The 27356-nt window shown below is 40.5% G+C and overlaps 1 protein-coding gene across 5 annotated transcripts in view; it reads left to right on the top strand.

Annotated features, from left to right (window-relative positions):
- Positions 1 to 27356, top strand: part of CARMIL1 (capping protein regulator and myosin 1 linker 1) — a 4434936-nt gene that overhangs the window by 1595851 nt on the left and 2811729 nt on the right. For all 5 annotated transcript variants that reach the window (XM_044067077.1, XM_044067074.1, XM_044067073.1 and 2 more), the window contains exon 5: positions 24762 to 24883. In XM_044067077.1, coding sequence (XP_043923012.1) covers positions 24762 to 24883 — 122 coding nt within the window. The remainder of the gene's footprint in view (positions 1 to 24761; positions 24884 to 27356) is intronic.

Raw genomic sequence — 27356 nt, 5'->3', positions numbered from 1 at the left:
ATTGGTATGTACATTATTCCTTATATTGCTAGTGTGCACATGAAACAGGAACCCTTCCCTGTGGGAAATGCAAAGCATGCATATTTATTGTAAAAGAACAAGTATTTATTCATCCCAAGACAAGAAGCGAATTTGTTCCAAGATTGTCTGCTACCTGTAACAGTAATTGCTTAGTATATCTAGCAACCTGCACACAGTGTCACAGTTTTTATGTAGGAAAAACAATGCTTAAGCTTAAGGAAAGGATCTTGGAACATGCTAGCAATATAAGGAATAATGTACATACCAATACTTTGGCAGCACATACAGGCAAAACAGGCCATAATGTTTTTCATTTTAGAGTTCTACAACAGGTCAGACCTGGTATGAGGAGAGGAGATGTAAATAACTATTTAGAAAATCTGGAGGTTAAATGGGTAATAGCACTGCAAAAGCCCACAGAGATCCAGGGCTTAATACCTAGTGTACCTTTAAAGTCAGCACTAATTAAAAGAAGCGGAATCTGATTTGTTATTTTAAAGTAACGTGGTTTTAACCTGTATAAATTGTCTGTTTTAACTGTCATTTTATGTGCATCTGAGGAAGTGGTAACCCCGCGAAAGTGCTCATCCTTTTGCTGATGCACTACAACTTGGAAGAATAATGCTTTACTTGTCTCTGTTTAAATTTGTTGGTGTGCTCACATTTTGTTTTTCTACATTTGGATTTTACTGTGTGCGATCTACCTTTGGCAGGAGTGTGTGCTTTATGTTCTACATCCTACTATTTCTTTAAGTGTAGCATGTCCAACAACTCTGGGTTTGACATGACCTTGTATGTTAAGCAGAGATCACCTCTGAGTAGACGATATGCGATGGTGGTGGTTTTTTTAGACTGTCAGCGTGGGGCATCTGCTTTAGGCCTGTGATTCTTTTAGTGAGGTATTTCTGTGGCCTTTCCAGCTGTTGCAGATGTCTTGAGAGGTACATGCCAAATGGGGCGTTGTATTCTATAATGGGTCTAATGAGGGATGAGTACAATGGGATAATAAACTCCTTTTTTCTGGATGAAAAGCCCTTAGTGATGAGGTGTGCCACATAGAAGGATTTCCTGACTGTTGTGGCGATGTGGTTGTCGAAAGTAAGACTACTGTCCACCTGTGTCCCTAAGTCTCTTATCACACTTTCGGTGTTTAGTGTACTGCCACCTATGTGGTAATTCACGGGTACATGCTTTTTTCCAAAGGGGATAACTATACATCTGGCATCAAGCATCTGTTTTTGTAAGGCCCTTTTGTAGAATATCCATATCATTTGGGGATTCAGTAATGGCTCCCAGTTTGCAGTCATCTGCGAACTTTGTTAGCCAGAGTCCCTTAGTGTTGGCCTGTACTTAAGAGAAGTAGATGCCAAACAAGAGCAGTCCCAGGACTGAACCCTGAGGTACTCCCCTTGTCACTTGTCTGGAGATGGATTTGGAGTCTGCTACTTTTACAGTGTGGGTTCTGACAGTAAGCCAGTTGGCAACCCATTGAGTGACGTAGGGATTAATGCCCAGCTTAGTAAGTTTATCCATGATTCCAGAGTGAAGGATGGTGTTGAAGGCCTTGGCGAGGTCCAGATAGGCTGTGAGGACCACCTTACCCTTGTCCACGGCTCTGGAGACTTATTTGAAGAAGTCAACCAGGTTCAGGAGATGAGATCAGCCCTTCACGAACCCAAACTGGGTGGGGTCCAGTGTTTGAAGGTTGCCAATGCCTTTGTTTATAAGTTCCATGATAATACGTTCCATGGCCTTGCATATCAGGCTCGTCAGACTGGGGCAGTAGTTCTGGGATCCAAGGTGGATCCTCCCTTGTGGAGTGGGATAACTGTAGCTGTGCACCACTCAGTGGGCATAAAGCCTGAGGTGAGGCTATGATTAAACATGACACTTAGGTGAGGTGCCAGTTCATTTTGTAGTTCATGTAGTACACAGCCTGGGATGTCATCTGGTCCCATGTATGCTGTATTCTTAGCTTTGGAGAGTGCGTTTTTTACCTGTGTGGCCGTTACTACCGGAATTTGGCAATCTTTCGATATTAAGATGGGCCCTTTAGGGGGTGGGGGGTGAAGTTTGCACTGAATGGATCTGCCAGGATATTGGCAGTATCCTTGGGATTATTCCATTTAATGCCATTCTGTTGTAGCTCAGAGAAGATCTGAGCATTGCCATTTAGATTTTTGACATAGCTATAGAATGCCTTGTGGTTGTCTTTGGAATCTTTGGCAATTTTATTTTCATAACTACCTTTGGAGGACTTTGAGGGATCTCAGCTTCTTACTGAGGCTGGTAAGGGAGTTTTTTGCATCCTGGGATTTTCCTCTTTTCTGCAACAGTTTCTTTCTTTTGTTGTAAAGTTTGTTTATGGCAAGGGGCCACCAGATTGGCTTCCTTTTTTTGGAGGAGAGTGTCTTTGTTCTATTGGGGATGGCACAATTCATGTATGAGTGGATGTGCTCATACAGTGCCTTAGTGTAGGATTTAGCAGTCAAACTTTCAGTTCCAATCTGCATGGGTGTCATGAAGTTTGTCACTTCTGACTTGAGTAGCATGAAGTTGGCTTTGGAGAAGTTTTTTATGGAGGTTTCCTTACTGGGGGTGGGATGTAGATGTCAAGGGTGATTAGCTTATGGTCAGACCTGCCAATTCAAAAGCACCAGTGGAGGAAATAAAGCCCAGTCTTTTTCTTTTTAGTCCAGTTTAATGTCGAAAAGAAGGACAAGTCACTCCAGCACAACAATAATCCAAAAATCACGAACTTCAAGGCACATTAACGCTATGTCTCCACACTTGCGTTTTCGTTTGACACACTTCCTCAGATGTGAATGAATATTCCTTACAAATACACCTCACTTTATATATGTGCACTAACTGTAGACCTTGAAGTTCGTGATTTTTGGATTATTGTTGTGCTGAAGTGACTTGTCCTTCTTTTCGACATTAAACTGGACTAAAAAGAAAAAGACTGGGCTTCATTTCCTCCACTGGTGCTTTTGAATTGGTGAGTTGTGCATTTGTACTAGCCTCCATTGTATTGTGTTATGGTCAGACCTGACCAACGAGTCAGTTTCTTTGATTCAGTCAGCTCAGACTATTTCTGAGCCTTCTGAGTGTTGGAGCTGAGTAGTCTATTTCAGGTCCAGGGATGTTGGTTTGGAGCCAAGATCTTTGGATTCGTTCCTTCCCCTCAGAGCATTGGCATTGGACAGCTCCACTTTGACATCAGCCTTTGATCCGAGCTGAGCAGTTCCTCAGGATGAGTCATCCTGAGGAGTTTTGGCTTCCTCAATGAAACTCCCTTGATCTTTCTCAGGCTCTGCCTTCAAAGCTTTAAAAAAAAGTGCTATCTTAGTCCGTAGAGCAGACCACCTTTCTAGCTCTGATCCCTCTCTCCCTCCCTCCCCTACAGGATTTTCCCTGGTCCTAAGACTGCTCATCTGGTCCTGTTGTCTTGAGCCCATTCTTGGTGAAGAACCTTCATCAGCTTCTGAGTCTTCTCTGAAACGTCCCACCGAAGAGGTACACCAGAAGCACAAGTGTAAAAGCAGATGCATTGATTCCCATCAGGAATCCTTTACAAGAGGATATGGAATTTGATGAAGGGGAAGGCTCCCCTATATCCCTTTTGAGGATTTCATTCAGAAAAATTTTAGAATTGCTCGAAAGGGGGAGTGATCCACTGAAGCTCCTTCCCAAGAAGAATCAGTATTCTTTGAGGGTTTTGCGGCTGGCCCTTTAACTTCTTGGTTCATAGGTTGGTACTAGGCTATCAGCCCTAGGGCCTATACAAGCTTAGCCATAACAATTCCCTGGCTATTTCTTCCCACATTATTTACTTTCCTGGACCCCTGTCTAGCAGGGCGACTGACGTGATCCCTGGGGTGAATTTCCTTTCTCCCATCCAAACGTCAAGCTTCCTTTTGAAGTTCCTACCACAGATGAGATGGTATACTTAATCTCTAAATGTGCATGGAAGGAGCCAGACATAGCTGAGCTTGTTTCTTGTAAGCCTGACAAGTTTATAGTGTCAAAGCACAGAAAATATACTGTAAGACTCACCACATGAACGTAAAGGCAGAATAAAATTGTAAAACTTCCTTTAATAACAGTAGATAAGCGCTTTCACATACTAGAAGTATGCTTCTTCAGATCTTAAACGTACTAAATCATTGTTATCTTTTATACAAAAACTTAAATCATGATTAAATCATTAAACAATTAAGTAATCAATCTATCAATTAAGAAACAAAAATAAAAGGGCAACGTAGGACTCCTATTCAAAATGAGTCTATTAATATTATACTCTGTTATAACAGGAAGTATATTAAATATGAATATTTATTAAACAAATGTCTTGAGACACATATTATAAAATCTATCATTTCATATATACCATAATTTCTTTTAAAAATGTCTGAATTATATGAATTTATAAAACTTTTTATAGCTATTTATTACCTATTTAAAAAACGTAATTCTAAAAATGTATATATATGAAGCCACAGTTCTAAGTAACATACATATATATATAGAAAATCACTAAATGATGTAAAAAATGTGTGTGTATATATATATATATATATATATATATATATATATATATATATTGAATAATAAAACACCCAAAAAACTTCGTAAAAATACACGGTGCCAAACAATGACTTGAAGTTGAGTAATGAGACAAATAAATCCAAATTACGCGTTTCGTTCACTTTTAATACCTGTGAACTTCCTCAGAAATACAACAAACATAAAAAATCTTAGTTTAAATAACAATAATTAACATCACATGACATAATAATCCAACCATAACTTACTATCAATTTAGCAATTAACCATAGTACTTTATCTATTTAAAATTAGAACACTGAGTGTCACTTAAAAACTGTATTCTTATGAATTATACTCTAATAAAATAGAACTCTAAGGAATACATATAATAATTCATACATCCCAAGCACTGAATAGTATATAATATAGTGTGACTGATTAAAATAATAGTTTTAATAATAATTTTAATTTAATGTCACAACCTTTGTGCTTGCAGGAAGCATTTGATGTTTATGGCTTCATTCAAGCCTGGGAACTCATCCGCTCCTAGCATTATTTGCCACAGAGCCTCTCTACATTCTAATTTTATTTTAAAGCCATAAACATCAAATGCTTCCTGCAAGCACAAAGGTTGTGACATTAAATTAAAATTATTATTATTATTATTAAAACTATTATTTTAATCAGTCACACTATATTATATACTATTCAGTGCTTGGGATGTATGAATTATTATATGTATTCCTTAGAGTTCTATTTCATTAGAGTATAATTCATAAGAATACAGTTTTTAAGTGACACTCAGTGTTCTAATTTTAAATACATAAAGTACTATGGTTAATTGCTAAATTGATAGTAAGTTATGGTTGGATTATTATGTCATGTGATGTTAATTATTGTTATTTAAACTAAGATTTTTTATGTTTGTTGTATTTCTGAGGAAGTTCACAGGTATTAAAAGTGAACGAAACGCGTAATTTGGATTTATTTGTCTCATTACTCAACTTCAATATATATATATATATATATATATATATATATATATATATATATATATATACGTACATCTGACATATATATTTATATTTTTGACATATATATTTACATTCATCCTACACACAAATAACTATACGTAACTGACATTATGAGCAACAAGTAAAATTCCAACAAGATTAAAACTAAAAAATGGCATACTAAATATTGCATTAAAATATCAAAAAGGGCAGTAGACCATCATTTATGAGGTATATATGAAATGATAGATTTTATAATATGTGTCTCAAGACATTTGTTTAATAAATATTCATATTTAATATACTTCCTGTTATAACAGAGTATAATATTAATAGACTCATTTTGAATAGGAGTCCTACATTGCCCTTTTATTTTTGTTTCTTAATTGATAGATTGATTACTTAATTGTTTAATGATTTAATCATGATTTAAGTTTTTGTATAAAAGATAACAATGATTTAGTATGTTTAAGATCTGAAGAAGCGTACTTCTAGTACGTGAAAGCGCTTATCTACTGTTATTAAAGGAAGTTTTACAATTTTATTCTGCCTTTACGTTCATGTGGTGAGTCTTACAGTATATTTTCTGTGCTTTGATACTACTTTTGACTGCAAGACTCTTTGGGAACCCACAGAGACTTTTTTGTTTATTGTTATTATTAAGTTTATAGTGTCACCAAAGGATCGCCCCACAGAAGCAAAGGCCTTGACTTAGATTCGGTGGTGGTGGCAGCCACCAAAAATTAACTGGCAGAAGAGAATTCAGTTGCCCATTCTCCTGACAGAGATTTCTTTCCTTTGGACAGGTTTGGGAAGTTTGTCTTGGGCTCCGTGGTGGCTTTGATCACCCTGATCCTGTTGGTCAGATATATGAAAGTTCTACAGTGGGCCTTGTCAGTCCAGGGGTCTGACAAGACAACATCATGTGTCCTTCTGGGTGTTTCTAACCGACATTTGCAGATCTCACATCTGTTCGTGACTGGAATCACCACTTGTGTCTCACTGACATTGTTTTGTTCTGTTCTCACAACAAACCGTGGTGGTCACAGACTCTTTTTACTTTGAGTGGGGATCATTTCCTGGGAAAGACAGTTCAAGGCATTTGATCCCCAGCAGAGGCCAGCCGTGCCATCGACATTTTGGAGATGAGAGCAGTCCTCCCAGTGTTGCAGGCATTTCAGGGCTCTGTCCCCTCTAGTATGATTTCCATCATGCAAACCGCATTGTGGTGGTTTGATACATCAAAAAACAAAGGGGAACATAATCTTACTGCTTATGTCGAGAGACTATGAGGATGTGGCAGTGGACAATGCCTTCCAACCATTTTCTAATTGCAACACGCATTCCAGGAAAGTCCATTGTCCTAGCATCCAGGTCGAGCAGGTCTATCCTCCTTACTCACAAGTGCTCCCTCAATCCAACAGTAGAGGAGCAAATATTCAGCCATTGCGGCCAACCATGCTGCAGCATGTTTGCATCTCCCCACAACACCAAGTGTAGTAAATACTTTGCTCTAATCTCACAGGAGGGAGGGGATGTCATCAAGTGATGCTCTGGTCCATATTTGGTCCCCTGGACTTCTTTATGCTTTTCCACCTATCCCTGTATTGTCCAAATTTCTACAGAAAGCTCTGGTAAGGAAGGTCACAGTGGTCTTCATTGCCCCTTACTGTCCTCAACATGCATGGTTTCTCTTCCTTTGGCTTCATATTAGTTCATCCTGTCTGGGTTCTGGACCCAGCTCCTGATCTGTCTCATCCTTCAATGTCAACTCACCCAGACATTCAGTACCTCAAACTAACTACATGGTTTCTCTGATTCCACTGATGGCTAGACAGTCCAGCTTCTTACCCCCGTCATTGATGTCTTGAGTTTTTCTCAGAGACCTTCCACCTGGAAGATCTACAAATGTTAATGGAAGAGATTTTCCATCTAGGCATCTGGCAGTAATTTTTATCCCTTTTCAGCCTCTGTCCCAGCCATTCTAGAATTTCTAGCTTCTCTTTTTAATGATAGAGCCAGCTATTCCACTATCAAAGTACAACTTGCAGCTGCCTCTTCTTTTCATTTTGGGGAGGATTACACTCCCATTATATCCCTCAGGCTCTCCAAAGCCTTTCTTAGAGGTATTTTTCTTCTTTTTCCTCCACTCTGGGAGCCGGTTTCACCATTACAAATTACTGTCTTATTGCAGACTTTGACTCGTGTCCCCCTTTGAACTTGAGGTTAAAGCTGATTTGAAGTTCTTAACAGAAGACTCTGTTTTTGTGACCATTATCTCTGCTAGGAGATTTGACCTCCACTCATTATCTTCAAATCCTCCATACCTTATCTTATACAAAGGTAGAGTATCTTTGAGAACTGAGTCATCAGTCAGTCAGTAAATCACCCTCCCAGGATTGTTTCTCCAACAAAGGTAAGTTCTTGTTATGCTTGTTAGATGCATATACCACTAAGTTACGCTTCTGTTTACATTGAAGCATGTCAACCAGCAAAACTGACCAATTATTTATAGGCTTTTCTTCTTCCAAATTGGGTAAGGGAGCATCCAAAGTCAGACACTCTGAATGCCTTTCAGACTGTTTTGCTTATGTTTGCAAGGAGAAGGGTTTATCATTATCCAAAACTCCCAAGGCTCATTCGACAAGAGTTGCTTCCTCTACAGCCCTCTTCATAACGTCTGTGCTGCTGCCATTTGCACCAAGGTTCACACCATTATCTCTCATTATAAGTTAGATTTACAACCAAGATACAGAGCCTCCATTGGTTCAGCTGTGCTCTAGAATATCATTCCATGAGACCACCCAAGAGTTATGGTAGCTTAGCTGTTAACTCTGCCCCATCCGTTGAGGAATGGGCAGAAGAGATACTTACCACAGTGAAACATCTGTGGTGTTTGCTTCCATCCATCCTCAACTTCCCCCCTTCTTATTGTCCTGCTCTTCATTCCTAGAGTGATCTTACTGAGCTACCTCTGGTTACCATAGGTTTTATTTTGAGCCCTCACATATCAAGTTTCTTTCTTCCTTTCTGTCCTGGTACCTGGCCTTTTACTAGGCTTGTAATTGTTTTATAGTAGTCTGCCATTTTCTGATATTGCAGTAGTCATCATCACACAGTTGATCACATTACTTCAGGTCTGTAAAATTGGTAGCATCATGCACTTCAAGGAGAATGATTCCATGTGAACCAGGGGGGGCCTAGGCATCCTGGATTGAATGTGTTGTGGGATAAAGATGACGTGAGCCCTCTAAGTTTGAATATTTTCTTCCTGCAGTCCACTCCAAGTTGCTAGTTGCCTGAACAGGTATGATAAGCAGTTCGATCCTGCATCATGTTCGGGAACACTTGTAAACTGTAGATTCGTACTGTGCTGCCTGTCTTCCAAATCCACCAGCTTAGCTTCCATTTGTTCTAGTTAGGCTGCCACAGACCCCATTCTGCTTTGTAATCCTTATCCTTTATGTCTGTAGTTGTCAATTGACTGGAGTGTGAGGAAAGCACTTGCTCAAGATCTGTCCACCTCTTGTCAACATTGTCCATGTAGGAGATAGTAGTCTGTGTTCTTTTTTCTGAATCTCTACCTTGATCTGCAAAGTACAGAGGTTTCCATGGGGCAGACTGGCTTTACTGTCTGCTGAAAGTCAGCAGTCACAATTTCAGTGAGGTCGCCAACTTTGTGGCAGTCAGTAGATGGTAGAGCTTTATCCTGTTTTTTTTTTCTTTGCTGCATTTTTCTTTGCTGCATTTTTCTTCATCAAAAAGCTTCTCACACTAAACCAGCACAGATTGTGCCAGTGAAATCTTTCCACTGTCCCAAAAGAAGATAATGGAGAGATGAGAGAGAAGCTCAGGAATTGCCAGAAGAATCGGTAGAAACTTAGGATCATAGGAGGTTATTAGGCTAATGGCCACAGGGCCCTTACAAACCTAGCTAAGTTCTGCCCATGTTTCCAAGGGTGTCAGGTTCAAGCAGACCCTAAAATCAGAACCTATTGCCCCTGTCAAAGAGGGACACAGTGGAACCCTTGGGGTGAATTTCTGGTTACCCATCCAATCGTCCAAATTACCCTTAAATAGGGCCAACAAGGGCCTTGTTTAACATGAAGGAAGGTTCTCTGTTCATCAGTGAGACTGGTGAGCTTTGAGCACCCTATCTGTGGTTGGAGGAGTGGTTTCAGCTCAGAATCTGTAGTTTTATTGGCCATTTTGGGCTATTTCTATCCCTTTCATATTTCTGTTTAAAAACCCGTGTTTGTGCGGTTTTGCACATCGCGCAGTGCCATTTAACTAGGGTTAAACTATTCCTGGTGCCAGAAAGACTGCTTTTCTAATTTTCCCTGAGAACTAGACAATGTTCTAGTTTTAGCACTCAAAACGGTTTCCTTGTGCTCGGCACTTGTTCAGAACTCTTTGCAAGCACTAAATCTACAAATTACTGCAGCACTCAACTTTCCTCACTTGTTAGAAGGAAAACAGTTTTAGTACTTAAATTAATAAGCACCTATCCAGGCATGTCTAAGGGTCAGCTCCCAGTATTTTCCCTGCCCACCTGATGAATCTGGGCATCTTGGGGCATTGTAGCAGTTGCCTCATGTACACTGACAACCCTCTCCTCCTACCACCCAGCACTACAACCTGTGAGAGATGCACTTATATAGCCAAACTGGAAGCCAAGCTCTCTCCAGCCAAGATTGTACTAGACAGTCAAGAGGTGAAGGTAAACACCTGCACCACACCAAACCACACTCAACACATAGTCTATCAAAACCTACACCACCTAAACCCACACATAGTAACACAAAACACACACCTACATTCGCAGAGGCTCTCAATAAAAATCTGCCCAAACAACAGAGACCTCCAAAGCTGAATCTCAAGCAACCACCACCCCTCAACACTACCCAAATGACACAGCCCACAAAATCAGTGTGCCACTCAACCTCAGCCCATAAGGCAAAACAACATACCCAACACACTAGTCATAGGTGACTCTATAGTCAGGCACAGTGATATCCAACTCACCAGGCTACACAAGCTGCCTGTCGGGTGCCAGGATCCGCCACATAAAGCAAGCAGTCAGGTAACTCCACAGCAAGTACAAATATGACTCTGTCATTGTCCATGTTATTGTGAATGACCTGAAACGTACCTCCCTGGACTACATGAAGAGAGACATGGAGGAGCTCTCGGATCATGTAGCCCAGATAGGTATGACCCTAGCCCTGAGTAGCATCCTGCCATCACCCAGAATGATACCACAATACAAGGACAAAAATTATTGACTTCAGCAATTGTCTAAGCTTCTGGTGTCATTCTAAGGGGATCCAGTGTCTGTTTGCCTGAGATGACATGATCGACAGACGACGATGCTTTGCTAGGGATGGCTTGCACTTGTCGGCCCTGGGATTTGGGATACTGGCTAAGGCTTTTGCTACCCCTATAGTGCCTTTTCTAGGCAAGGTTCAAACTACAAACTCACCACCATAGCAGGTATAAGCAAGCAAAATCTGAGGGTAATGCTACTCCTTAAAATGGAGTACATCGACATCTGTGCAGTGACGGAGACCTAGTTCAAGGCTCCAGAGAGCACCCCTGTATTACCAGGCTATAACTCATACCACACCTTTCGGCCACCTAACCTGGACCGAAACACTAAAGGAGGAGGCGTGTCCATATTCATTAAGGATATCCACACCTCCAGGGTAGTTGCTCAACGTAATGCATCTGAAATTATCCAAATGCAGCTAACACTGGGCAAGACTGTAATCCAGGTTGTAGCTTGTTACAGATCCCCTGCTATGCCCCAGGATGCTCACTCCACGTTTCTTGATATACTGGTTAATATTAAGGTACAGCCAAATACCCTAATAATGGGCGATTTCAACTACCCCACCATCAACTGGGAAAACTACTCGTGTACTAACTCATTTGCTCAATGCTTTCTGGAATTCATAAATTCCAACACACTGGATCAGCTTGTCCATACCCCCACCAGGGGCAGCAGTATCCTGGACCTGGTCATTACCAATACGGGCAACCAATGTTCCACGCCAGAGGTCACCTCCTTGCTGGTCAGATCTGACCACAAGCTAATCGCCCTAGACATCAATATCCTGCCCCCACTAAGGAAACCACTGTAAAAAAAACTTCTCCAAAGCCAACTTCATGCTTCTTAAGACAGAAGTGGCAAGCTTCTCGACACCCATACAGATGGAAAATAGAGGTGTGACTGCTGATTCCTGTATAAATACAATGTATAAGCACATACATGAGTGCATGAATCGTACCATCCCCAACAGAACCAAGACACTATCCTCCAAAATAAGGAAGCCAGTCTGGTGGTCCCCTGCCATAAACAAACTCTACAACAGAAGGAAGAAATTGTTGCAAAAAAGAGTAAAATCCCCTGATTGCAAGAACTCCCTGGTCAGCCTCGGTAAGAAGCTGAGATCCCTCACAAAATCCTCCAAAGCTAATTATGAAAATACAATTGCCACTGATTCTAAAGACAACCACAAAGCATTCTAGAGCTATGTCAAGAATCTCAATGGCGGCACTCAGATCTGCTCTGAGCTACAGCATAATGGCACTAGATATACAGAACCAACGGATATTGCCAACATCCTGGCAGATAGGTTTAGTGCAAATTTTACCCCCCAATGGGCCCATCACTATACCGGAAAAATGCAAAGCCCCTGTAATCACAGCTGTACAAGTAAAGACTGCATTCTCCAAAGCCAAGAACACAGCATCCATGGGACCTGACAACAACATCCCAGGCTGCGTTCTGCACGAACTATAGAATGAACTGGCACCCCACCTAAGTACCATGTTCAATTATAGCCTCACTTCAGGCTTTATACCTGCTGAATGGCACACCATGACGGTTATCCCACTCCATAAAGGGGGTGGCACCACGGACCCCAGGAACTACCGCCCCATTAGCCTGATCTGCAAGGCCATGGAACGTATCATCTTGGAACTTATAAACAAGGAAGTAGGTAACCTCCAGACTCTGGACCCCACTCAGTTTGGGTTTGCAAGAGGTAGGTCATGTCTCCTAAACCTGACTGACTTTGAAGCAGTCACCAGAGCCATGGACGAGGGTAAGGTGGTGCCCACAGCCTATCTTGACCTCACCAAGGCTTTCGACACCAACCCCACTCTGGAATTATAGATAAACTCACTAGACTGGGCATAAATCCCTATGTCACAAAATGGGTGGCCAACTGGCTCACTGACAGAACCCACACAGTGAACATAGCCGACTCCAAATCCAACTTCAGACCAGTGACAATTGGAGTACCACAGTACTCAGTCCAGGGTCCTCTCCTGTTTGGCATCTACTTCTCAGAAGTCCAGGCTAATACAGCAGGTCTTTAGCTAACTAAGTTTGCAGACGACTGCAAACTAGGTGCCATAACAGAATTACCTAATGATGTGGACATTCTACAAAGGGGCCTCACTTAGACTGATGCTTGGTGTCAAAGTCATGGCCTCAAGCTCAATGCCAAGAAGTGCATTGTCATCCCCTTTGGGAAAAACACTGTACCCATGAACTACCACATAGGTGGTAGCCTACTAAACACCAAAAGTGTGATAGACCTTGCGACACAGATGGACAGTAGTCACGCCTTTGATAATCACATCGCCACAGTAGTCAGGAAGTCCTATGCAGCACACCTCAACATGAAGAGGTTCACCTCTAGAAAAAAAAAAGTTATTGTTCCTCTCTACTTATCCCTCATCAGACCCATTATAGAGTACAATGCCCCATTTGCCATGTACCTCGCTGGACATCTACAACAACTAAAAAGGCCACAGAAATACCTCACAAAGAGGATTACCAGCCTCAAACAGATGCCCTACGCAGACAGTCTCAAAAAACTCCAGGTATACTCAGTCACTTATCGCCTACTCAGAGGCAACCTCTGCCTAATATACAAAGCCATGTCAAACCCAGATCTGTTGGACATGCTGCACTTAAAGAAACCCCAATCCCACTGAGCCACACACTCCAGAGACCTAAACCTTGCCACCACAATAAACAGAACATGCTGGAGGGATAGATTCCTGTCCCAGAGACTTCCCATGCTCTGGAACAGACAACGCATTCATGTCAAGCAAAGCTCATCATTAGCCCTCTTAAAGAAAAATCTCAACAATTGGATTGGAAATAGGAAATTCACCCCGGGGATCACTTCTATGGGTCTGCTAGACAGGGGTGCAGGAAAATAACTTTCTTGGGTGGTGAGAACCAGTGAACATTTTTGACTAGACTTGTATAGGCCCCAGGGCCAATAGCCTAGTACCTACCTATGAACCTATGAATAGGAAGCCTGTCCCAAATGTAGGGCAACCTCTGTGAGACAAAGCGGTCTCTCCAGCAAGTTCTGTTGATGTCACATACCAGGTTAAGGTCCTTTGAGCGAGTGACCCTTGTGCCATTTGACTTGTAAATGTGCAGCATTTCCATTAAAGCTGTGTCAAGGCACTAGTCGCCTCTAAGCAGTCTGTATGACATAGTGTGACAATGATTTCAGTCTGTCTGCATAAGACTGTTCTTGAAGACCCTGAATTTTCTTTCTAAGGAGCTTTTGTGGTCTCTCCAGTTGCTTCAGGTATTTGGAAAGGAACAAACCAAAGGGAGTGTTGTACTCTTATTTGGATTTGAATCCGATGTTGGTATTAAGCAGGAAGAGTAACAAAAGTAAACTTGCTGAATAGGCAGGAAATTGTAAAGCATTAATCCCGGTATATGACAGATATTTGGACTATTAAGGTATGAGAAAACATTAAGTTAGCTGATTAAACTAGTGGGAGAAAACCCCACTTTTTTAATCTTCAAGAGAAAACTGCACGCAAAGAAGTGGCTGAAGTAGTTTCTACTTTTAAAAACCTTTTCTGAATTTGACTATATTCTACTGCTCTTTTGACATATAAAATAATGGTGTATAGTATGTATAGTAAAAGTACTTTAATAGTGGAGGAATGGTATTTTGAGTGCATGATGAATAGACTAGAAATAATTGGGAAATAAACATGCTAGGAATTATACTGTCTGCATCATAAAGAGTGCAAACTTGTTGGGTAAACTGTCTTTCATTTCTGTAGCTGCTTACTGTGGGTTTGTCAATGATTTTCGTTATGCAAAACAATATATACCTGTTGCATTCTCAGTATATTTTGGTGTTGATAGTTTAGAAGCAACATACTAAGCAGTCATATTCCCAGAGCCATTAACAGTTTTACCATGCCATTTCCCTTTTCAATCAAACCTGCAGGTTATCTTGGTAAATATTGTCTCAGCATTTTCTTTGTTGTACAGAAAATGTGCATAGCTGGAACCCTGAAGGTGATGCTTTTATTCATTGTTAAATACAGTCTTTAATCCCTTGTGATCTGTGTTTCATGTCATTGTCTTTCTAAAGAAAGCACATATTTAAGTTTTCATATGCTCAGACAAATAGCTCGAGTTCTTTTTGTAGTCTTGTTTGTATCCCATTTGCCTGTCATGCAGGAATGTGCTTTCATATGCCGTGATTATCTGATGCCAGTTTTTTCTATGGCTTAAGGTTACACGAAGTCCTGTTGAGTTTGCATTCACTTTAATAATGGACTGCTTGTGTTAAGGTATGTCGTTACTCTAGTAGAATCAATCCCCCTTTTCAGCATTTCTAATGATACTTGTTGCTTTTATGTTCAAAGTAATGGGACTTCATTTTTCATTTCTTGTATCAGTGGCTTAGTAATAGTGCTGGTGTTTTGTAAACCTGAAATTGCAAGTGGGCATACTAAAATACATTTGAACGCTTGTGCATTAGCTGCTAATTTCATGCATTGCTTTTACCTTCTTGAGGTCTGGTGACTTAACATTTTTTTTTTTTAAATATAAATGCATAGAACTTAAAGAACTTAAACAATCCTTGTTTAGCTGTCCCTTTTTCTTAATGTAAGACCCTTTTACTCAGAATTTCATAATGCATTTTCATTTCAGCCATACACTGTAACAAGCCCTAATGTGTGGACTTTCCAACATAGAAAACAGCATTTTGAGCAAGGAGCAGGATACATAACATAACTGTTACAGGTAGCGGAACATCAAAAGGTATATTTTCTTTAGTGAACAGGGTGTATAAATCCGTTATTTTTTTATTGTCCTTACAACATATAGAGTTATAACAAGGGAAGGTGGCAAGTTTATGCATTTCTTTATTTATTGGTGACTTCATGTCTGTATAGCATAAACGTTTTTTGAGATTGGAACTATTCTTATAAGCGAAACTTGGTTTATCACCTATAAGGGTGATTAACTTAGTATACAAAAGTAGAAGGGGTGGAGATTTAAATACATTACAGTTAGTTGAATATGAATGGATTCTTAGACTACAAGCAGATGTTGTTCCAGGTAAACTTGTTTTAAAGAAGAAACAGTCAATTCTAAAAATGAGATAATGTTTTATAATGATTTTAACTGAGTATACTATATAATTGTTATAAGGTGGATAACTGATTTTTAATTAAGGCTGTGCCACTTGATTCTACACCTGTATTATATATGTTGACAATTTGGCTGAATGATTTTACTACACATTGAAGAAGGGCATTGGCCTGAAAACTTGCTGACTTGTTGATTTGTTGTTTTGTTAAAGTTGTTAATGTTTTGTTGTCCTAAGCATTTCCTATTGCTGAAATGTTTTTCTTTGGATTTGTGCTACAGTTTTTCAGTGAAGGTTAACCATAGAGTTGGTCCATTTGCTTGTTGGTATTATGAACTCCTCCAGATTGAGTTCCTTAAGCCCTCTGCTGTACCTCCTGTCCTGGCTGATCTTTTAGATACCTTTTCTGCTGTTTCTGTGGCCCCAGGACTGTCAAGCTCCAGCTCCTAAGGAAACCAACAGCTTTTACAAGGTGCTTAATGACTGTAAGTCTATCTGTACAAATGTCCTTCTATTGACCCTTCTGTAGTGTCTGTCTCTTTTGACAAGCCCTCTAGGCTTTTGTCTTCTACTAAACTGCTTCAGTTGGACAGAAAGTAGGGACATGGAACCGCTGGGTAAAAAGGTATATACTGCTGCCACCTTGGCCTTTTTGACTATTGATTACCAGACCCATGTGACCAGGTATATTTTAGCCCTTCTTTCTCAGGGTATCTCTGACCTGAATTGAAGACCTTGGCCTTTTCTTTACTGGGCTCCACTTCTCAAGTAGCCCACCACTCTTAAATGTAGTTATGATGCAACTGATGCATCTTTGAGCTGCTGCGTTTGGTTCTGTTTTGAGACTCTACTCTTGGCTTTCTCTCCAACCTTTGCTGGATGACATTAAGGCTAAAGTGTTGGATACTCCCCTTGATAATAAGAACCTATTTGGTTCTGCAGCTGCTGAGCTTTTCAAGTCTGTGCAGGGTAAGGGTAAGGCCTTACAGGAATTGAAGCACATTTTTGTCTCTCTTGTTCCTAAGTTCCAAAGGAATTACCCTTGTTCGCAGACTGCCTCTCCCTCCCCCAAAAGTAAAAATGGCACTAGGCGGGTTCCTCCTGCTAAGTCTACTCAGATTCTCACTTCTCAGAAACCTCCTTTTCAAGACAAACCAGGTTTCATCTGACTGTCTGTTTTCCCCTTTTCTTAGACAGGTTCCTTTATCTCCATCTTTCCATGTCTCTTCCCATTTGGTTAAGGATCACTCAAGACTCTCAGGTTATGTCTATCATCTGTCAGGGATACTTCATGGTTTGGAAATATATTACTTTCCTTTCTGGGCATCCCTCAACCTCCTCAGGAACAGCTTCCTTTCTTTCCAGAACTACTTCAGGGCACCATTCTAGCTAATCCCCCTTCCTAGGAAGTGGTTTTATTCCAGAATGTTTCTGTTTCCCATGAAGGAAGGCACCTGGAGGTCCACTCTGGACCTCTCTCAGCTCCATACCTTTCTGAAGATCTCTTCCCTCCAGATGTTATCATTTCAGACCTTGTTTTTTCTTTTTTCTGAGGCTTTCCTGGTCTCTCGGGATCTCAAGGATGCTTATCTTTACATTCCTATTCATCCTTTTTTCTGGAGGTTTTTGCATTTCTCTGTTTCTTCCTTGCATTTTCAGTTCTGTGCTTTAACCTTTGGGCTTTCTACTAAACCAAGGGTATTCACCATATGCCTGTCTCCTGTGATTGTTTTTTTGCAGGATGAGAAGAGTTAAAATCTTTCCTTATCTGGATGACCTCCTCATTCAGGCTTACTCCTCCAAGACCTTGCTCCACTATACCTTTGTTTCTTGCAAAGCCTGGGGTTTACAATAAACTTCCAGGAATCAACCCTGGTTCCTTCTCCAGATCATTTGTTTCTCAGTTGCAAGCTTCAGACCCATCTCTGTGCTGGCCTCCCTGCCTCCTCCCAATCTAATTGCTTTTTTTCAGTCACCACTTCCTCAGGTTTTATTTACAGCCAGAGGGTCTCTCAGAGCTTTAGGGTTTGTGGTCTCCACCATTCCTATGGTACCTGTAGCCAGGCTCCATATGAGAAAGTTACAGTGGTTCCAAAAGTCATTATAGCTCCAACACTGTCATCTTCTAGACTTTCGACTCCGTCTTCTTCCATGTCTCAAGCTCAAGCTTCAGTGGTGGATTCATCAGCGGTCTCTCAACCTGGGACTTCCTTTTCAGCCCCCCAGTCCTCATTCAGGAACTTTTTTTGGATGCTTCTGACAGAGTAGGGAGCCTCTTTAGTCCCTTCAAGTTCCATGGTCTGTGGCCCCCTTATCAGAGGTCAGACCATATCAATATCAAGGAGATGAGAGTTCTCCCTTTCACCCTTCCATTCTCTTTTGCTACCAGGGGCTCTCAAATTCTTTATTGACAGTATTACAGTAATGTGATACATCACCAAGAAAGGTGGGATGCAGTCCTACCTTCTTTGCAGGCTGGTTCTTCAGGTTTGGGATCTAGGTGTTCAGTGACTCTTCAGGTTGTATGTATTTTATCAGAGCAGAACATAGTGGCGGACTGTCTGAGCAGGTCCATAACACAGGTTCATGGATGCTTTATAGAGATGTGTTTCTGGATATTGCCCATCAATGGGGTACTCCTCTGGTAGATTTTTTTTGCCTCCCCTTTGAACAAACAGCTTCCTCTTTTTGCACCAGGGTCCCATGTCCTCTGGCCTGGAAGGTGGACAACTGTCTCTCTTTCTTGGAAGGGGATCTTTATGTATGCCTTTCCTCTAATTCTGAAGGTACTGCTCAGGATAGAGCAAGATTCCCCCAAACTTTTGTTGTTGACCCTCTTTTGCCTCAGGAAGCATTGGTTCCATCTTCTGCACCTAGCCAAGGGCAATCACGACGTTATCTCATGAGGTGGACCTACTCGCACAAGACAAGGAGTCTGCCATCCATCCTCACTTGTATACTCTTAAACTGACATTGTGGGTGATAGAGTTTTGATCCCTTTTAGGCACTCTTTTTTTGAGGATGTGCTTACGGTCCTTCAGGAGGTGAGGAATTTACTGCCAGGAAATCTTATACATCCAAATGGAAGAGATTTTCTGTTTGGTGCCTTGCTCGTAACCAAGATCCACTTTCTTTGGAGATCCCTCTGGTTCTCTTATTTGTGTGAATTGTTCCATGCTGGGTAGGCATATTCTTCAGTTAGATCTCACCTTTCAGCTATTTCTGCTTTTATGCCATTAACTCCTCCTCTGGCCTCTAGATTTGAGGTCAAGCAATTTCTTAAAGGTGTCCTTCATATCAGACTTCACAGAAAGCCTATTTTACCTCCTGAGACCTTAATTTTGTTCTTGGAAAATTGATTCAGGCTCCTGTTCAGCCTACAGCTTTGGCTTCCTTATAGCATTGTACATGGAAAACTGTTCTTCTTTTGGCCCTTACTTCAGCTAAGAGAGTGTCTGAACTTCAGGTTCTTATGGGTGTTTGTCCTTTTCTAGGTTTTCATAAGGACAAGGGTGTCTCTTTGTACTAATTCTTCCTTTGTGCCGACACTGGTTAATGAATAGTCTGTTAATCTGCCCTCCTTTTTTCCTTCTCCATAGTCTGCTAGTGAGAAGGTTCTTCACACATTGGATTAGCATAGACAGTTCAGATGTTATTTGGATAAGACTAAAGCTATTTGGAAGTCTGAGCAACTTTTTTCTTTCTTTTCATCCCAGCTCTCTGTTTGGCTGTTTCTAAGCAAACTATTTCTTCATGGATCTCAAAGGTAATTTCTTTTTGTTACTCGTTTCATGGGAAAAGCCTTTCTGCCTCTATAAAAGCTCATTCTAGCAGAGCTGTGTCTTCCTCTGATGCTTTTTCAAAGACTTTGATACCAGTTCCATCCTTGAGGCTGCTACTTGGACCTCTATCCATACCTTTACTAAGCATTACAAATTAGATGTTTCCGGACCAAGTGCTGGCTTTGACAGAAATATCCTGCATGGTTTTCTTGAGGGCTCTTCTGGGCCTTCCTACTCCAAGTTTCTCCAACTTTTGTACTCTTCTTTTGCTAAAGTATGCTGCAACAGTGATGTGGAAGGACATAGTACAGTTGTATAAAATCCTACCATAACAGTAGATGTCATTCTCTTCACTGTTGCAGTATTTGCTCCCTCCCTCCTCCCCCTTCTGTGCTACTCTTTTATTTCCTTCTTGAGGATGCACATGTTCCTTCTGCTTCCTTGGACTGTTCCTCCTGGGGCTACTCAGTTCTGAGGTATGTACGTCTGTACATCACCTTTATGCCCTCTGCCTTAAGCGGGGAGCATAAGTGTGACATATTTCTATAAAAACCTAAGGCTTTGGTATACTGGCTGGACGTAGGGCTACCCTTGACAGAGAATCCCTTTAGTAAAGAATACTGCAACAGTGAAGTGAGGGACATCTACTGATATAGTAGGATTTTACATAAATGTACATTATTCATTCTGAAACAATTACGTTTTTCCAGCTTTTATCGGCCCTTTTGTCAAGCGAAAAAGGATCCCACCACGCAAGACTATGCTACTGGAGTGATTGTACTGTATGTAGCTTGATATAGTAGTAGTACATTCTGAAACCATTAAGTCTGGCTTCCTGTTTTCCTTTAACAAACTATCTAGTTTGTGTCCTCTCTGTTCGTTTTGTTCAGTGCTGTTTAATATCTGCATTTGACTAGAGACCTAGCTGCACAGTAACTCAACAAGTGTAATCTTTTGTCTTGCCAAAATTTTCAAGACTAACTTTCACTTCTGCTTTGAAATTTCCTTTTTGTTTCTATGCGTAAATTCTTTCATCGCTCTTTCTGATATCATCTTATGTAGTCTGTGACTTTATGCTCATTGAGGCCCCTTTTTCAACATGTTTATGTATTATTACTGTGTTTTTACTTTGACTGCATGTTACTACTTGTGTTATTTTAGACATAGCTTCTAGTGTCTAGTTCTCTTTCATAATCATCAATGCTTGCTTTGTTATTATAGCCATGTATTGACTTAAGATATGTTTTTTTTTTATTCTGCTTCATTGGCTGTCTAATCTGTAATCTTGTATTGTGGTTTATAATTTATTTGCTGTGATGTACCTTTGCAGAATGGTGTTAAGTTTTGAATTTTGCACACAGCTTATGCAGGGTTGGACAGTTTCTTATGTGGATAATGATTACTCCAAATTACACTTTGTTTTATTAGCTTCTTCTGATATAAATGCATTCGTGTGTCTCTCTTGTTCATGCTTAACTTATTTTTTCTTTGTATTCATTAGTTTCTGCTTGAATTAGTATATCATGGAACCTAGTAAAATGAAATGGCTTGCCCTAGAGTCATTTGTGGCTCAACTAGTGTTTTCCTCTTTTCTTTTCATCTGCTGTAGGACTGTATTATCTGGGTATTAATGTTTTTATTAATATCTGTAAATTTAGTTTCTAGTTAATGTCCTTAGCTTGGTGTGTGAAGTCATTTTTTTGAGGAATTTCACAAAAGGCTTTTATGATTCATATTCTGTGTGTTTTGTGTGCGTGTCCTAGATGACTATTCACCTTGTGAACCACATCTAGGAACCTGTCCTCTGGTCCTCCTTGTTCTTTAGCCGTATGGTAAAAGTAGTACCTTTAGTCTAGCATCTAGTGGTATGTTTAATGCAGCTGTGCAATTCATAAACTTGGTTATCCACATTCTCCAGTGCAAGCATATATTAGTATAACACTCTATTTTAAATGCTTTCAGACTATGGGTCACTGCAGGCTTTTTCTCATTGTTTTTGCTTCAAGTGTTATACTATTTCTGCTCTGTGCAACTTACTGTCTTTGACAGTTTTCTTTGTGTTTGTCTTTTATGAAAATCTATACAGTCATTCAGTTTTGTTGATGTTCTTCATCTCACATTGCTGCAGTCCCCCTTACTGGGTCCGGTAGTCCGCTGTCCTCGGGTGTGTCTGAATATCAAAGTAGGCTGGCGCGTCGTCATACGCTAAGACCGACTGGTAGAGGGCAGGGTAAACGCGCATGACCGGCCGCCATATCCGCCGCATCCGCATGGTCCGATGCATGGGCAGCGCTGTGGGCGCCGTCATGCTCTGAAATTTTTCTATTTTCAATTGAGAGACCTAGCCGTTGAGTCAAAGTTGGCTATATTTTAGTTTTTGGAATATTTGTGGTTTTCTTGCCTCGATGTCAAGTGATACTTCCACCTTAGCTATGGGGGGGCTTTGAATTGCCAGTTTCACATGTTGAAATATCAAAAACTCTTCTTTTCTCAATTGAAGCTCCAAGGTAGATGCTCATGAAGGTATTGAGTGTAAGAATTTAGATTTTTTACATGTTTCTGAAAACAGGGTAAGCATTCTTACAATGTGGTTTGATGGTACACAGGCTCTTCTAGGTGGCTACTGGTCAGTTCTTGGGATCAGAATTTATCTGACCATGTTAAGACAAAGATTTTGGATGCTCCTTTACAGTCGTTGTTGTTTTTGTCTGTGGAGGCAGATCTTAAGAAGATGAAGAAGATGGAAGACAAGGCTAAGTTCTGGCGGCAGGTTTTTTGCAAGTTCAGCCTCCGAAGTTTGGTAGGAATAGGAATTGGCCTGGTTGGGGGTATGATCTCATGTTCTTGGGTAGATTCAGCTAGGGTAGGGCTAGACCAGGGCTAGTTCAGCAGGGCTCTTTAAGACTTCACCCAGGGGAACTTCGGTTCACCTGCACAGTGTGAGGGCAGCCAGTCCGAAGGTTGGCACTCTTCAAGGAAAATTGGAGTTTAATTACCCAAGACAGATGGGTATTGGATCATACACCAAGGTTACAAGTTTTTTATTTTTATACCTTGCTCCCTTTCAAGGCATGCGCCTCAGCAAACGCAGCAAAGAATAGAGGCTCACAAAATTTGCTTCAAATAGGGCCATATAGTACGGTCATCCTCTGCCAAGTTTATCTATCCTCAACACTTATCTGACACATTCAAGTTCAAAAATGTTGACGTTTACAACAGCTTTACCTCTGCTGGGCAAAAGATCACTGGATGGTGACTCTCTCAATCAAGGAGGCTTACCTTCATGTTCTATCAGGCTAGTTGCAGGACCCTCTCAGGACATGTGCTTTCTGGGTGTGAGACTGAATACAGCATCCCAGATGGCCTTTTTTTGACCGGACAAAAAAAAGAATCTTTCCCTTTACTTCCATCAATTGTCTCAGTCCAGGCTGACTGCAAGACTGACAGTCCAGTCCTACTTGTTCATGGCATCTGGCATCTAGGGTTCTGGGTGCTTCCAAATGCATATGAGCATATGAGGAGGAAGCCCTCAAAAATGTATGTGGGCGGCCAGCACAAGATATGGACATCAACATTCAGATAATACCTTGCATTCCCAGACTACAACATCTACATATATCAACTTGGAAGAGATGTTAGCAGTCACTAATTTTAATATAGCTTAAGGATTTCCTCTTCCAGGGCAGGTGTTGGTTCTTAACAGACAACACAACTGTCATGTGGTACATCAACAAGCAGGGGGAACATATTCTTATCTCTATGCAGATACAGCAATTTTTTTGGAGACTGTAAGGACTGCAGCAATGTGGATCTTCGAACATCTACATTTATGGTAGGTACAAAACTGTACTTTTCCTCTTCTCTGAAGTTTGCTTGCATGTATGTTTTTTCTTTTTGCATTACAGAAAACTTGTGTGACCACAAAATATTAAAATGAGTTTGCTTAATGAAGCAGTTATTGTTACTTTTCGTACTGTCATATCTAAAGACGTGTTTGAGAGAAATCCCTGTACTTCCCTGGTTTGAAGATGACCTGCTTTCATTTACCATAAAATAAGGAGAACTGAGTCAGTACAAGTTCAATCAGCAGACATCTTCATTATTATTTGAGTTGCTCAGATACACATTTTATTGTTGCGCAACAAAAAGACAATTACCATATCAGAATACTAATTAGTCTTAGAATTTCTGTCTATAAAATAGACTGACTCTTGGATTAGTCAGCAAATGCTGTATAATTAGCCTTTTGTATAATTCATCAGATATGTTTCCTGTTTTTTACCCCCTTGTTCGCAACTTGGCCAGTGTCGTTCTTGCTCTTTCACTTTTCATCGGTCTGAAACATGCAGTTGTTACAGTATGGGGGGGGGGGGCGACTCTCATAATTATAGCAAGTGTTCCCACTGAAAGCAAATGCAGAAGGACAGAGTCTAGAAAAATCTGAGTTGCAAGATCTAAACTGCCACATCAGTATTCTGTTCTTTTTTAAAACTTTACAGACTGTGGTAACAGGTCATTACAAGTAATTAATTGTCTAGCTGCAAGATGTCTGAGGTTGCATTTTTCAGTCTTAGTCATTCCCTGTTTCTTTCTCCTTTGAGACCTGCTAGGTAAGTATCATAGTATGAATAAGTTAATGTGTTAAAGGTCTGTAGTTTTTGGTAGAGGCAGTAATTCATCTAGTTCAAGTCCTTTTGTTCCCTTCAGACTGCTTGACAAGCACTTGGGAACTGGTAAATAAGTGATCATGTATGGAAAATAGAAGTAGGCTGGCAAACAAACCTGTTCAGTTTAACTCTGCATGTGGTCAAATTACTAGTGTATAATAGTGTGCAAACCTGAAGTGTATGGTTAACATGTATAACGCTATTCACTCTAGTTGGATCTCGTTTGTGCAACATTTTAGTTCTAAAGAAATATAATATTGTTAAGTAACTTTTCTTTCTTTATAGCTGACTATTGATACTGAGAAATACAGCTTTTCCATGAAGATGGCCACTTCAGAAGATGTCAATGAAGTTGTGGCACACATAGGAACATGTCTCAGGAAGATAGTACCAGGCTTGTCTCCACTGTAGGTACTTTGTGTATTTGTTGTATGTTTAACTGAAATACCATGCAAGGTTATCCTGTTAGTAGTATGAAATGTATGTGATGTGCAGTCTGGATGAAGTAAAAAAAAAAAAAAAAAAAAATAGCACATCAAGTACTTCAAAAGCAGTAGGCAAAATTCCACTGACAAACTTGTTGGGACACCGACAAGATGGTATGAGACATTGGTGACCAAGCTTTTCTGCTACACTTAGATTGTTTGACTGCCTTCAGAAGTGAACATGCATCAAAAAGAAGGTTCTAATTCCCTAAACAGAGTCAGAGGAGTCATGGAGGTGAGAGATTCCTTGCTGCTTGACTGTATTTAGGAAGGAGGGAGAGGTGCACACATTGTGGGCTGATGTCATTATGCATGTGTAATGTTATTGAGAAGAATGTGCCTTACTGGCGGATTAATGGGCACCCATTGTCTTTGTAGTGTTCAGAACTATAAGCACTCTCTTTTATGTCATCTGGATAATTAATGCAACCTAAAAGCTGTTTTCTTCTTTGAGGAAGAGGTTTCTCTAAGTGGTGACTGAAATGAGAGGCCCTCAGGAAGGTAAAATAACTAATGGTAAGGCAGAAGATACTGTGATCACAGTTGGATTTATAGATTCTTACTAATCTAATGACCTGGGGGGCTTTTGTAAGCATAATCAAGTTTTCTCGAAAGGTTAAGGATGTCCTGTAACCAAATAGGACATTGAGAGCCTTGTTAAATTGAGATTCAGCTTGCCAGGCAGTTAAGAGAGGGACATAGTAAGCTTTCCTAGGTTATTTTCATTTCTTGTAACCAGGTTACCATAGTTTACATCCAACCTTTGAAGTTCACCAGCTGCCCCCCCCAAAAAAAAATACATTTATGAGGAAGAGCTGTACCAAAATGTAGCTTATACTATTGTAATCAAATGACTCTTTAGTTAATACAGCTGTTGACCTCATTCAGGAGGCATTCATGAAGCACTCAAAGCCTTCCCCTTCTTTGCAGAAGAGAAGAGTAAAGATCTAGTAAAAGAATGAAAACAGAGCATAAATTATATTTGTCCATGTTGGTCCTCTAGCCAGTTGGATTCATTCTATTTAGCCAGCTGGCTCGCTGACAGAATGTATACTGTCAAAGTTGGGGATTCCACCTTTACCAGTAGACTAGTTACCAGTGGCATACCACAAGGATCTGTGCTGAGCCCCCTGTTGTTTGAGATCTGTTTCTCAGAAGTCCAGGCAAAAGTAGATGGCTTGTGGCTTACCAGGTTTACTGATGATTGCAAACAGGGTGCAATCACTGAGTCCCCAAACATTGTTACCATATTATAAAAGGGGCAAGAAAAACTGAAGAAAATGGCGTCGGATGCATCTTATATACCCCTGGCGCACTGACGTCAGGGAAGAAGCGACAACAACCGACGCCGGACCAAGACTTTGGAACTCTGGCCGACCGCCTGATGGCAGGATAACCCAAGTGTAATGACTGCAGCAGTGTGAACACTCGAGCATCTACATTTGTGGTAGGTACAAAACTGTACTGTCTCTAAGACCTCTCTCTAACAGATCTGTGTGACGTTTTGCAGACAATCCTTAGTTTTCTTAAATACCCTGATCTTTCTTTCTACCAATATTCTGGGATACTTTTCTTGAGTATGTTATAAACTGTGAATATTTTAAGAAATTCAAGTACCAACTTACCTCCTTTTTAAAAGAGATGACTTTGTGTCAAGGCTGTAGCTAGGCATGGGGGGCATGTACACTACAACATACCTACGTGTGTGTGTGTGTGTGTAATATATATATATATATACATATGTGTGTGTGTGTTGTGCACTAAGGGGTGCTAGAATTTAAATTTACAAGTAGATGTCATATGCTTTTATTAAGTTGTAGATTTTGTTTAATGGCTTTTTTTTTCCAGAATTGCGGGTTGCGGAGATTTTTTAAGTTTGTTATTTCAGGTTTCTTACAGTATTGAAAAAGGATTCAGTCCAAAAACGTGCACTTTCTGGGATGTAAGCTGATGTACAGTTCCTACATCTTTTTCCTGTGTGTCTTGCAATTCGCTTTCGCTCTCCACCTTAAATGAATTTTCACCATCCCTCGGTTATTTATATATCATTGCTACATTTATTCCCTCATTTGGCTTCTCTTTTCATATATACTCATTCTTAGTCTAGCAGTTAGCACAGAGGGATTAAGGCTGTAAGCCAATGAGTTGCCTCATATAGTCCAGTGTTTGATTCTCTCAACATCCTTTTGCATTCTTTATAACAAGTGTAAGTAAGTCACTTACCCAGACAGTACTTTGGGGAAATTGGTCTAGGGTCCTCAGCAGACTCCTGGTTTGTATGCCTAGTAACTACCTATGTGTCTGCGAACATAATCCTTATTGTTTAGTCCCAATTTAAATGTATTCTAGATCTGTTCTAGCTTGAGCCTTTCACGCTGATTTCATTATGATTATG

The sequence above is a fragment of the Protopterus annectens genome, chromosome 3.part1 (genome assembly GCF_019279795.1).
Source record: "Protopterus annectens isolate FY-2018-M chromosome 3.part1, PAN1.0, whole genome shotgun sequence".
Taxonomy (NCBI): domain Eukaryota; kingdom Metazoa; phylum Chordata; order Ceratodontiformes; family Protopteridae; genus Protopterus; species Protopterus annectens.
Note: the sequence above shows the minus strand (reverse complement) of the source record. Positions and strands in the feature narration are given on the sequence as shown.